The 13,964-nt window shown below is 34.7% G+C and overlaps 1 protein-coding gene across 1 annotated transcript; it reads left to right on the top strand.

The window, feature by feature from the left end:
• Nucleotides 1-12,364: 12,364 nt before the first annotated feature.
• Nucleotides 12,365-13,685, top strand: LOC110464272. The gene is made up of 2 exons (XM_021519386.1): nt 12,365-12,425; nt 12,734-13,685. Exon 2 carries the CDS (start codon nt 12,978-12,980, stop codon nt 13,683-13,685), a length of 708 nt encoding a protein of 235 aa, XP_021375061.1. The 5' UTR covers nt 12,365-12,425; nt 12,734-12,977.
• Nucleotides 13,686-13,964: the final 279 nt, after the last annotated feature.

Genomic DNA, 13,964 nt, shown 5'->3' with positions numbered 1-13,964 from the left:
CATCATCAAAGGTATAGTATTTCCAAAGTCGTCCAATGGAACTCAAAACGCCTCAGTCAATATTACTTTTTCAGGTTCAGATTCCATCTTATTATTATTTTTTATTATTCCCGACAAGTGATCGACCAGGAGTGCATCACGTGTCCACCGATAAAAACCGATATTGACTTGGAGCGCGTAATTTTTGTTGAATGACTGGGTGTTTCTTAAAATAGAATTCTGACGTGTCTCCAAACAATGCACCGTCCCACTTCGGAAGCTTTTTTTTTTTTTTTTTTTTTCAGATTGCTTGATTTACTGTTTTATAAAATAATGAAACAATTGTCGCCTTTAGCTTCGGTCAATACTTGGATTTATCAACCCGAGAAAAGAAATATTGACATCGGTATCGACCTTAGGCAAAGGCTATAATTGAACAATATTCACCAGCACAAAAGTCCATAATTGTATATTTTTATTTTTCATATTATTCTCAACAAATGATTGGCTAGTAGTGCATCACGCGTCCACCGAAAAAAACACGATATTGACTTGGAGCGCGTGCTTTTTGTTGAAGGACTGTCTGTTTCTCGAAATAAAATTATGACGTTTCGCCCAACGAACAAAGTGTCCCGCCTCCGTAGAAACAAGATGGCGGCTGAAATGTCTTTCGTTAGATTCCCCAACAGCGAATGTGAACAGTTTGATGCGCTCCTGGAAGGTGTTGATGCTGACAATACAAAAAGGTATCGCTGTCAAAACTTTCAGGGAATATTTGACCGCGAAAAAACTGCTTTTGAGCATTTTCATGCAGGAGACCGGGACGATGCCCCATCGAAATGCTATCTGCAGATGAGAAACAAGAATGGAGAGATGTATGAATAGTCCAGGCTATTCAGGAGCCTGAAATTCTGTCAAAAACTAAAAATAACAGTAATACAAAAAAACCTGTAATATGCTGATAAAACGGAAGATTAACCCCTTTTCGTTTTCAACTAAGTTGTCACGCACATAACAGAAAATTTCCCCAGAAACCAGAACTCCTATGCAGTCAATGATGACTACTGATGTACACTACATATCATTTTGTGGAAAATGCTTACTAACCTGTTAGATAGTCCGTATTTTTAAATTCTCTTTTCAGCACCCACTGACACAGAATGCATGATGTGATTCGTTTCCGGTCGTACGGAGTGAATATACAGGTAATTATTGTAATATGATTTTCTACTCGAAATTAGATCTGAACCTTCAATAGCAGGCATGTTTAAACTTTAAAAACATAACTACACAAAACTACACATTGACTGTAATTCACAAATGTACATTCGAGTTGCGTATCTTTCTATTTGAGAATAGTGTTAATAAGGGCAGATAACTCTAGCTCGCAATTGTACCTTATTGTTGTTGTCACCAGAATCGTTTTAAATTTTTCAGGCGTTTTATTTTCAGATCACTTACATTACTGTTTTGAAATAATAAAACAATTGTAGCCTTTAACTTCGGTAGATACATCGGAATGCGTGCGTCCTCGGTCACTTTATCTTTTCTCGGGTCGATAAATCCAGGTATCGACCATCTTGGAAGCAATTTAGTAAAATAGCAGCCATCTTGGAAGCCATCTTGGAAATAACTGGAGGCAGCCATCTTGGAAGCCATCTTGAAAATTGGCAGCCTACTTCAATGAGACATGCTGGGTAAAAAACATGACCTTAATGATGTTTATCAACATTTACTCTCTCGTTCGTGTTAGACCAGTATACAACATTTTGTATCAAGTCGTTGAACAGGTTTCCAAACAAAATTGGGCTAGTGTGGTAAAAATATATTAACAAATGGTTTTGGATACATTGCATGTTTGGAACATGCATTCTGTAGGTCGCAAAGAAGCCTTTTTACATTTATCTAAAATCAGAAATAACGATATTTGTTGTTCAAAACTCGGCAGAGGGAATTATCTGAGAGCAAGATTGTATGTAAATCTCTCTAAGAATATTTTGAATATATTAGCTATATTTCGACCTTGTCAACATAAACATGTTTCGTATAGCCTTAACAAATTTTGAAGGCATTGTTTGAGTGTTGAGGTAGGTTGTTGGCACAGACCAAACCAAAATCAATATGGGAATCTTAAATGCATTGTTAGAGGACATTGTTTTATGAACTGCAAATATCCTTGCTATTATAACACAAAACCATTTGTGTCTTTTGTTGAATAAAAATACAATAGATGGTCGCACTTAACGAAGAAATATATGACTGGACCATAGGGACCTGAACGAGACAATTACCTTAGACAAATTGACCCTGAAATAACATGTATAATAACAACCAAGCGTGTTTGACACAAACACGTATTACTTGTTTTGTTTTCTTAACATATCTACTAGTTTTAAGTGACTTGTGTACTGTTATTCAAAACTGAGAAATGGTTCAACATATAAGAATATAAGTGGAAATAACAGTTAACTTGTATATCTGGATACGGTACAAGACGGCTTAATGTTTCATGACTGGGACAAGCTGAAGGTATTTATTCATTATTGAAATCAAATATTGTCATATGCTTGTAGACATTAGATAGAGTGAGTGTAAACTATTGGAATATGAACTGTTTTAGTCCACCTGGCCGGCAGGACGAAGTGAGTAGAATGCTGAATAAGTAAACTAATGTTATTCAAATGAATGATCTTTACAAATATTCATGGTCACATGTGACAATTGTCGTGAAAATCTTCAAGCGACTTATTCACCAAAAAGACTAGTCTGGTTGTATATGGCCAGGAGCATAAGCAAAATCGGGGCCACCGGATTTTTTTAAATGAATGACCTTCGCCCATATTAAAGGACAGAGAAACCAGTTGTCATTAAGAACAAAAACTATTTTTTTTCTAAAAAAACAGAAGGCAAGGGTGATGCTGTTTTGCCAGTTTGAAGAAGGGGTATATGACTACAAAGATTGTTCAAAAGGATGATTTCAAGATCGGAGATTGCAAGCACATTCAAAGCCAGCAGCAGTATATCATCAGTATAACCAGATGGTCAATACTGATGATATGTGGGCAGAGATATGCTGGGTTCAACGGTTTGGTCAAAAGAGTGACATTGATTCACTTTTAACATCCCAGGGGTAAAATACGTTAAAATTGATAATTTTGAAAACACATTTAGCAAGTTGTTTGATTATATTTAGCCAGTAGCAAAATGTGCTAAAAACATATAAATCACTTATTTTGAATAATCAAAATGCATGTGTCGTTGCTGTTTATGGTCATCTCGTGTTGTCGTGTTGTTGCCTTGTCGAGGTGTCGCTTGTAGCAGTAAAAACACGAAAACGCCACATGCATATACCAAATCTCGAGTTGTCAACTTAATTAATGTAACAGCAACACAGAGAAATATCACAAATATTAACATAATTATATACAATCTATTAAATAAATAATACTCACTTGCATTCCATCAACCATCTAACCACGATAATAAAGTTAATCAGGACCCCAGTCTATTGATGAAAAGTGTTCCCAAAACTAATGTTCCATAGGCCATCGTCCGGTCGACAGCGCATCGTCTGTTATACACGAACAGATTAACCAAAAAAATTAACTGTACCGCACCACAGTTCACGTCCGGGAAACAACGTATGGTACACAAAGTGTTTCTCCAAACTACCCGTAGGTTTATATACTTGCGTCAGCTGTGTACAAGTAGTTGGTTAACAAAAGGTGGCTTAACTTGTTACTGCTAGTCACCACACAGAGTTGGTCACTCCATCCGGTCCACACAATGACTGTCCTTTCGGACACCTTGACTCTTTCGTATAGTCAACAAAAATCCTCCTGTGGCTGTTCTTATATCATCATTGGTCCTGAAGGTCAGGCAATTGCAGACAGGGTCGTGTTTGGTTTAGAATGATCAATCAAATCATTGAATACTAAATGTACAATAGATCTCAGAGGGATCTCGGCGCCCACCATTGTACCATCTTCATTAGCTCTTTGTCAGTTTTATCCTTTCTCTTATCTGTTTTATCGAGTCATGTAAACAATAAATAGATCTTGAGGTTACTTTTGATCTAGCTTAATACTTCTGTGCATAAAAGACAACCTTCAAAGTGAGTTTGCCATTTCACATATTTTCTTGTACAGCACTTAATGTTAAAAAAAGAACCGATTAGTGCAAAATGAGAAAGTTCTGTTATGTTCTTCCTTTTGTCATTCTATTTTTATGATCAGTCGCAAAACATACCCAATAAGGGATCAATGGGAACATACATATCAAAATCTCGCAGGTTATTCATGAGAAATAGTAATAGCTATCCTTTTAATTCATGAAAGATCACTGGAATCCTTATTGAGTATTACAAGTACGTTTACAAACCTATACCGTCAAAATCCTAGATGGCTACCTGTCGGCCATTTTTTTATATGATCAGTCTCAAAAGTAAACATGCATAACAATGGGTTAGCCTAAAAAATGAATATGAAGGATGCAATATATTAAAACGGTGCTGCTATTTATGCGCTCACAGCTATCATTAAACAACTCAACCACTGTCCAACCACGTACTCATTTACAGTTGAGTAGACTGAGACAAGCGAAGTAAAGCATCTTGTTCAAAGATACATAACAGTGCCGTGACGTGACTTTAACCCACGTGGTCACGAGCCCGGCGTCCTACCACTAGACTACCGTGCCGACTTCTTCTTAATAATCAAGAGGCCAAAGGAAATGCTATTTGGTCAGTAGCATGCTATAATGAAGTGCTTTTAATAGCATACTTAACAGAGATCCTGTTGACAAAGCTGAATTTATAAAGGATTATTTTGCATCGATATTTGAAACTAAAACGACTGCTGATGATTTACCCCCGCATGTTCCCGGCCGAGCATTACTTCTCTACATTGAACATAACAGAACAGGACATTATGAATCCTTTTCACCATCTCAATATTTATTTATCCCAAGTCCTTGGTTCCATTCCTCAAACAAATGTTCAAAGGGGTATCTTAGTCACTTGTAAGACCTCTCTTTCTCACCTTTGATAAATCTAGTTTACGATATTCTCCCGTGTACGAGTGCAAAGTTACCAGAACTAACATATCCAACTATAGACCAATCTCTGTTACTCCTGTCCTTAGAAAACTACTTGAAAACAATTGCTTTTAAATATTTGTTTAATAATCTCAAATACATAATATTATTTCCAAAAAATCAATTACGATTTCAACCAAAATAGTTATTATAGTAAAAAAAACTTCGAAAAATCTTCGAAATAAACTTACTAAATCAAAAATGTATACTTCACATAAAACGATATTTTATATTGTCTTTACAGGAAATGACAACCCAGACACGTGATCAACGTAAGTAAAGGATATCATGTTACATTTTATATATTTAATCCCCGTCGCCGTAAAAAGAACACAAAGTAATAGAACTGTAGAATGATCAAATCGGTAAGGATGTAAAACATATATCGAATATTCTGAGGAATAAAAACATTATTTAGACAATATTATAAAAATTGAGATGGTGAAATAAAACTGTTCATGGATAATTGCAACAGACACGATGATTGAAGACTTATTTTCCGAGTTTTAAAAAACATTTTTTTTTTTAAATTTTAGGAAATAGATCATAGACATCACATGTAACAAGGCAGTTGACATACATACTACAGTACAACATACATATATATTACTAAAAATATTAAACAGAATATCACAGGTTTTTGGGGCAGTCCAAGGAGCAGGTGATTTGGGCATCCTCTCCGGACACTCAAATATTAATGAACCTACATGCATTAAATTATCGTCAGTAATAAAATATTGTATGATCTTAAAATATTATATTACATATGAAACTAAAATTCATAACTGAATTTAAAATATAGGTAATTATATTTACACAATTAATACAACACAAGCATTGATCTATAAACCTGAGAATAGCCCATGAAAGCTGGAAAGCTTATTTCCAATGGGGTCCATGGTATATTGATCACGGGGAAAGATTTTGGCAGGAGGGAATTAATGACAACATATTAGCTTTATTGTCAGTACCTATAGTAATTCCGTAATGACTATATATTCTAAAAAACACACATATATATGTTTAGGTTTAATAGTTAGCCCAACTTAAAATACTTTCCAACTATTTATATTTAAGAAAAAAATACGGTACAGATGTCGTCAGCACGTAGATTGCAGTGACACAACGTTTATTTTCTTAGGGTTGGGGATCCCCCTACCAGCAAAGTCTACTTGTTTTGTGTCACCGCAATCACATATAATTGTGTTATCAGCATGAATTTTGAAATTTTAAAGCGAGATGTTTCTTCACTGTTGCCTTAAATGCATATATGGATTTTATACCCTTGATTTTGTCAGGCAGACTTACCAGTCATGGATCCCGTTAAAACAAAAAGTAAAGGTATCTTTCTCTTTACATGGTGGAACAACAAAATTAAAAAGACATGATCGTGTGTTATGCTGATGAACACTTGACACTTTTATGAAGTTTAGGTTTAAGTAGGATGGACATTTTCCATAAAAAATCTTGTGCACATGATTGAGTCTTAATTGTTTGACTCTATATTCTATATTTAACAAATTGAGCTTTGACAGTTCAGTGGGAGTGATACTCGTTCTGGGTTCTTATCGGCTAATAAATCTGACAACTTTATTTTAAACATCCCTTTCGTTTGCCAAAGAGTCAATCGACTGGTGTCTCGATTTTAAACCGTTGAACATAACTCACTTGTAACATCGTGCCGAATCCCTTAAGGCAGCTGTCAGAACATATCGATGTATCACACCAAATAGCACTGTAATACTATTGACAATCAGAGAGACAGTGATATGTTAACAAGCTCCATCCCATGATTATGTTGGCACGAGGCCATAAAATGACGCAGCTGGTTGCCCCCTAGTCTCCGGTCATCGATTTCTCTTCCCTCCCACCCTAGATGTTTTTTTGGTTTTTTTTATTAATTTTCTGAATTTTCAATTAAGACGAGTCATCTTTATGACCCCATTTTGACATTCACTTACGGGCGGACCCGGTAAACATTTAACTGATTCTTCTGACTGCAGTATTTGAGTGACTGTTTGTGTTCATTTATTGTTTATATCAAACTGCTGAATCTCATTCACATTAAAGCATTATAAATATGTGTGTTAATCCCGACACAATTACGCGGGAACAAAGTACACGATGATTCTAGGATAGTTTATTAATGAATGCTGGCGGCAATGTATCTATAATCCTCTATACAACCAGCCGATCTAGAGCACATATCCTGTTCTTACGAGTTGGATTGTAAGAATGACCACTGGGCACTAAGTATTTACCTAGTATCCGAAATATAGTGGCGGAAAAATAGAGTGTTTTATTCGTGTAAGGGGCAGGTCCAAGGTCTCCGTCGTAATTTCCGAACTGATGACGTCACATACACTTTTTACCAGACGGGACAACACACGTGTATACAGACAGTTAATAGCACTCGTTGTAGTGTATATATAAACACACCATATATATATATATATATATACATGACACCCTGGTAAGACACTAGCCGCTTCCTAACGACTCGGCTAGGGTAGGAAGCGTCTAATATCTTTCCAGGGTGTCATATATATAATATATATACCCGGGTTACATATTTTTTACACTATAACACACTCGTGCCAAAACAAGCTATCTGCATGAAAAACTTTTGACTGGTTTGAATAATACTGTCTACCACTGATAATCGCATGCTTATAAATATATCTGTTGCTTATCATTTTTTATTATCACTGTTTAAACAAGTTATAGATCTTCACACATAAGTTCTAATTAAAAAAAAAAAAAAATATGTATTAATTAAAAATATTCCCGTGTTTTGAAAGATTTGTTTAGCTAACATTTTATTTCAAAAACAGCTAGTTTGGCCCATTGCAATATTAATGAACTCTAGAAGGATGGTAATACAAAAATAGTGCAGTATAACTCGTTTGTTGAATACTGCAACAATTACAAAAGTTGCAGTCTCATGTGTGCGTGTCCGACATCTACCGCTGTATTCTAAAGATCATTTTTCAAAACCTTATGCATACAACTGTAATTTTAAAATGAGGCCTTTTCAGAATATTCTTATTTAATATATATATATATATATAATACATATATTTAAAGTTCTGCGTTTAGTTGGATCTAAGCGTATCAGGCAACTGACAACCATGCCCTTGATTAGTAGTGGGGGAAAGTACATTTATTTATTTACTAATTTAATCATACTATCACAAAAGTAGTATTTTCATCGTTTATACGTGTACATGTACTAAATCCTTCCTAATTGTTTGTTTTTTTTGCACGAGAATATGTATGGTGAACCGATTGTAGTAAATGACATAATTATGAAAAAAACAACCTATTATAAATAATTTTAAACTAGTATATGTACATGTATGGCATATATTCAAATTATGTTTACTTTCATTTTGGTCAATATTATTGTTATGATGATATTTGTATTCAATAACTAATTCTGTGATTTAAAACTTATACAATTTAGAAAATGAAATGGTAAAAATACCTCAAGGTACAATATAACATTCTAGATACAGAGTTGCAAGCCTCATAACCTATTAATCGATCTAACAGAATGGAAATTGATTTCTTTTTGCTAAAACGCTTGTAAATTAGAACTTTGATTGCAGGCTGTCACTGCTTTACATTATATCCATAGTTTGCATTTAAGTCGACGTGATATTAATTTAATTATTGAGTAGAAAGAAAAAAAAATCATCAGAAAGTACATGGAAGTCCTGTTTCACTTTACTCCCTTTTTCGTGTACACATATAATGTATCTTATGACACAGGTCTCAAAATATCTTTGAAATTAATTGCATTATATAATTGATGATGTCTATTTTAATACATGAGTTAATCTGAGTATTTTGATTTGTATGCTAGCAAGATGTCACACAATTCTAGCACTCTATTGTGTTAAATCGATGCTGCTTATGATATAAAAAATACCAATGGAAAACTGAAATATTCATTCTCAAAACAAATCCAAACGACTTTTATTCTAAGACGAGTACTTAGAGATGATTTAAACATTTGGAGACAACAATTGTATACCGTCTTTCGCATAAGCATGAACAAATGTGATGATATTGTGAGGCAGCGTGTTCATATAATCGACATCACATACATTATCATCATATAAATCTGATCTAATCATATACGATGAGGAAATACTTATTTTTCATGTTTCAAATGGCAGGTTGTCTAGTAGTAGAGAAATGTACGAGGCTGTCGAACGATATTTTATCTAAGAAAAACGACACAGGACTGATTAAACAAGATGCACAGTCTGCACACTCTTTCATTAAGAGACCAGTATCATCAGGGCTATCACAACTACTTAAATTGTGTCCAGGTGTAGACGAAGCCATCTTGATACAAGTAAGTCGCTTAATGACTTTCGATCGTTTCCCACAAATCATAAATTTGTTTTATTATCTGTTAAATTTGTTGCAAATCATGGTTTGTACAAACTATTTAAACATCACTGTACTAGTGCTTGAATCAATTTTTGATCTTTTGATAATATTTATCAATTTATATTTAACAGCAACGGTGGAAGAATAGTTTTTCGATATTTATGTATCAATTGATTATAAAGAACATTGTTTAATTATATTGCAAGAATAACAAAAGAAGTGTTGAACATAAAACTACTTAAAATTTGTAATATTTAATACACATTTTAGACTGTGCTACATGAGTCCACATAGAAGATGATATATGTAATGCGCTAGATATACACGTGTTATATTGTAATATTCGGCTACCCTAGGAACTATAAAAGTTCGTCCGCAATGAAAGGAAATTACAAGATTGGATATGGTTATAAAAGTTTTGGTCTACGCATATAGTGTATCTGCTAACAATGAATACTTTAACGTTAATCTATAGGCTATCTATGAACAAAAAACGTACTTATAATAGTTTTTCATTGCGTATCTTATTCATCCATACAGAATGAGGACAATGAGTACCAACTATGTAGAGAAAACACGTGTTCAGGCACTGGTAAACGAAGAAAACTGTATACCTTCGTACAATTCAAGGCATGTTCAAAGGACAAATCATCAAACAATATCAAAGGTTGTATCTTTATCAAGTGTTTATATTACTGAATACCATTGATATTTTATGTATCGGTATTTACCTTAAATTAATCTTATATCTTTACACGTACTTTTAAGAGATTTTCAAAAATGACTGAAATGTTTTTTTGCAGATCCAAATATTCGGTTATTTCGTCTACGATGCAAAATGGAATGCTTTCCGCTTTTACAGCGAAACTTGAAATTCGCCTTGGACATTGAAAAACAGTTTCGATATATGTTTGGTAACGGTGATGGGAACAATGTTCCGAAATCCCCAAGAATCCTCGACCAACAAGAACTGACGCTTTACATAGCTACGGACAGTGATGTGGATGATATTTCACAAGAGGTGTCTGCAATTATGGGGAACCATGCGTACAGCGAAAAAAAGGAAGTTACAGGTAATAATGTTAAAAACAAATATTCTTTAACACATCGGACACACAAACCTCCAATGTATATTATGTTTCTATTAACATAGTTTCTATTTTCGTAAATAACAGTGGATTTCAAATGCTGAGAAATTTGAGTAAATAATAATGTATCCACCGTTATTTGTCATATACACTTCTGTCATGCATAAACCGTGCTGATATGACCGATCACACAGCAGCACGCTGAAGATAGTTTCACTTTATCTGATCCCTTAACTTCAGTACAATTGCTGAAGCAACATTTGTTAATTTAATCCCTTCAGTAAAAAACATGGTCATGGATTTTTTGCACAATTTGAACATGTAGAAACAAAACCCTGTTTTTACTGCATTTTATTGAAATAGTCCAAACTTCCAAACCATACAAAAGTCGATCAAAGATATGCCACTTCTATTTGAAAATATAAATCATACTAAATGCAAACATAATCTATATTCCACACTGGTTGTAGTTCCTGCTGAACAGTGTTACATGAGAAACAAACAGTAAAACGTGTTCTTGCAGGTAGGTTATATAACTAATATATATAATTAAATAATCTTACAGAGAAATGTTTCAAAAAGGACTGCAAAAGTGTTACACCTGATCAGGATTGTCCTTGTCTGATTCTCTTTCTGGACAAAGATGAGACGAATATTACTGTAAGTATTCTGCCCCTAAACAAAATCGTAAATCAATTTTATGTGTTTATTTCCTGGATCTATGATAAAACATTTATATAACGAATACAGCTGCCAGATGTGTATGTAATCTATAGCGCAACATCACTTGAAAACATGAAAACCGCTCATAGCAGTATAAACCATTTAAGGTGAATAGTACAAACCAATTTAACCATACCATTACCATTGTCACGGTCGTAAACTATTTTTAACAAAAAGAAAGTGATCCATTAAAATCGCATGTTGCGATAAATCTAACAAAATTATGTTTTTTCGAAGATTGAAAACAAACACTACGTTACTATCCAAGATTGATAAAGCAACAGCATATACATGAGTGTCTAATTGATGAACTTCGAAGCTAATAAACAACTTGGCTGTTATATAGAATTAAGAGATACTCCAAGGAAGCCTGTGAATGCAACTCTTCTCCTTGACTATAACTGATACAGTAGTATTCTTCATCTCATTTCAATACTCCAGTCTAAGTAGTGTTCTTGAAGATGGGTTATATAACTAATAGATATAATGTTATACTCTTACAGAGAAATGTTTCAAAAAAGACTGCAAAAGTGTGACACATGATCAGGATTGTCCTTGTTTGATTCTCTTTCTGGACAAAGATGAGACAAACATTACTGTAAACAACAACGTACACATAAGGATCCGAACCCACTATCTTTCTGTCAAAACATAACGTAAACGCATTTTCCTCAATCCCAAAACAGTCAAACAAACCAAATGAAACAGTTATTTTAATATATCTTACTTTTATACATCGTAAATTAACTTACCATTTGAATTTCCTGGACAGGTACTTGAATCATCGAATGTGTTGTATGTTCCGAGTCCATCTCTTGATGTCGAGATAATCGGACAAAGTCAATCAGTACGAGTTTTCAGAGAAGAAACAGTAAGTCCATGGAGCATTCGACGAAAACTTACCCATATACTTGGCGCAGACCTGTTTTCCTATGCAGAAGAAGTGCAGCAACGACTTGGTGAATATGAGGAAACAATCAAGTCTCCAAACCTTGACCAAATAACCATGCTGCGGAATACCAAGGAAGCTGTGACAGTATTGCTCACCAGAAGAGTACTTCCAGACTGTGAAACATCCGCAACTGGTGGCTCTACAAAATTTGAAATTCCAGAGGATATAGATTCAGCATTGAATAGGTCAGAGTTTTATTTTCAATACGTATATCGTACTGCGATATATGTTTCGGTCATAATTTATTTCCTAAAGTTTTCACGAATTTTAAAATTTACGATTATTACAACGACACGAAATGTGTTGCCCTTTACATTAAACCATCGCTGCCGAAAAGAAAAGTGCAGATTTACCAACCACAACGGTCTAATGTGAAATAATATTAATATTTAACAAATGCCAAGCCGTTACATAGTTACATAGGGATTATATGTCAATAGTTTATTTCATGCTTTATTTATATGTCTGCATATTCTTTCTGCTACATTTTCAGAATGAAAAACTGCGGCGTTATAGCATTTGGATTGTTTGTGGACGGCTTTGTAGTCTTTATAGACGAAGAATGCAGTGACCAAGTACACACAGAGACTACCGAATAGATAATAAACCTTTGCAGCAATCGGCCCGACTTCAAAATACTTTCTAAAGTGATAAAGGTTTCACAAGACTTTTTGACAGACACGGGTTTAGAGCAAGGCCATAAACTCATAAATGGATCCGAATGGGGCTCTATAGGAATGGTTACAAGAGCAACTAAAAAGCCGATCGCCACGGAGACAACCAAAGAAGCAGGTGGACCGACACATTCAGAACAGGAAACTCCTAAACACATCGTCGTGGCTATTACTGCAGGTCATCTTTTCAAAGAAAATGATGACGCATTTTTCGTCAGAAATGACAAAAATGAGAAATTCGGGAAATGCCTTGCAAAACTACATCGCAAAGGACACATTTCAACAAAGAAATATGACATCGCCGTAATAGAACTCGACGAGAACATGAAAACAAGCGAAGATTGCGATGCTAAATTCAGAAACGAAAATGGTGAATCATGTGACGGTGTTTTGTTCAAAGGCACTCTTGCATCTGGTACTGTTATGTACAAAAAAGGTGCTGCAACCGGAATGAGTGCAGGAGTTGTGGTCAGTCCAGATTTTCGACTAGTTGGACATGACGATACGCAGAAGGGTTATCTGATCAAAGGGCGCGATGATCGTGATTTCGCTAATCTCGGAGATAGCGGTTCTATTGTATTTACGTTAGACACTAATGACGAGGAAAATAGAACCGTCAATCTAGTATCGATTGTTACAAAAACGTTGTCAAAGGATTTGGCCAGAATACCTGAGATTCCCGGAACTCTCGCCTACATCGTCCGCCTTGACAGGTGTCTTGAACAACTGGAAAAGCTCACTGGTGTAGCCGTGCATATGCCTAAAAAGTAGTCTTTGTTACTATCCCAAACGTACAAATGTGTATATAAATGTATATGTATATATATATTAACACTTGTGATTTGGTCATATTTATTTAGTATGTTTTCTGTGATAAACCATACAGTATTTTGGATCCCTATCGTGATTTCGCTAATCTCGGAGATAGCGGATCTATTGTATTTACGTTAGACACCAATGACGAGGAAAATAGAACCGTCAATCTAGTATCGATTGTAACAAAAACGTTGTCAAAGGATTTGGCCAGAATACCTGAGATTCCCGGAACTC

Source organism: Mizuhopecten yessoensis, unplaced genomic scaffold (assembly GCF_002113885.1).
Source record: "Mizuhopecten yessoensis strain PY_sf001 unplaced genomic scaffold, ASM211388v2 scaffold10979, whole genome shotgun sequence".
NCBI lineage: Eukaryota > Metazoa > Mollusca > Bivalvia > Pectinida > Pectinidae > Mizuhopecten > Mizuhopecten yessoensis.
Note: the sequence above shows the minus strand (reverse complement) of the source record. Positions and strands in the feature narration are given on the sequence as shown.

Excerpts from the sequence above, each read along its gene's own strand:
- LOC110464272 (XM_021519386.1), top strand. The coding sequence starts at position 12,978 with ATGGTTACAAGAGCAACTAAAAAGCCGATCGCCACGGAGACAACCAAA.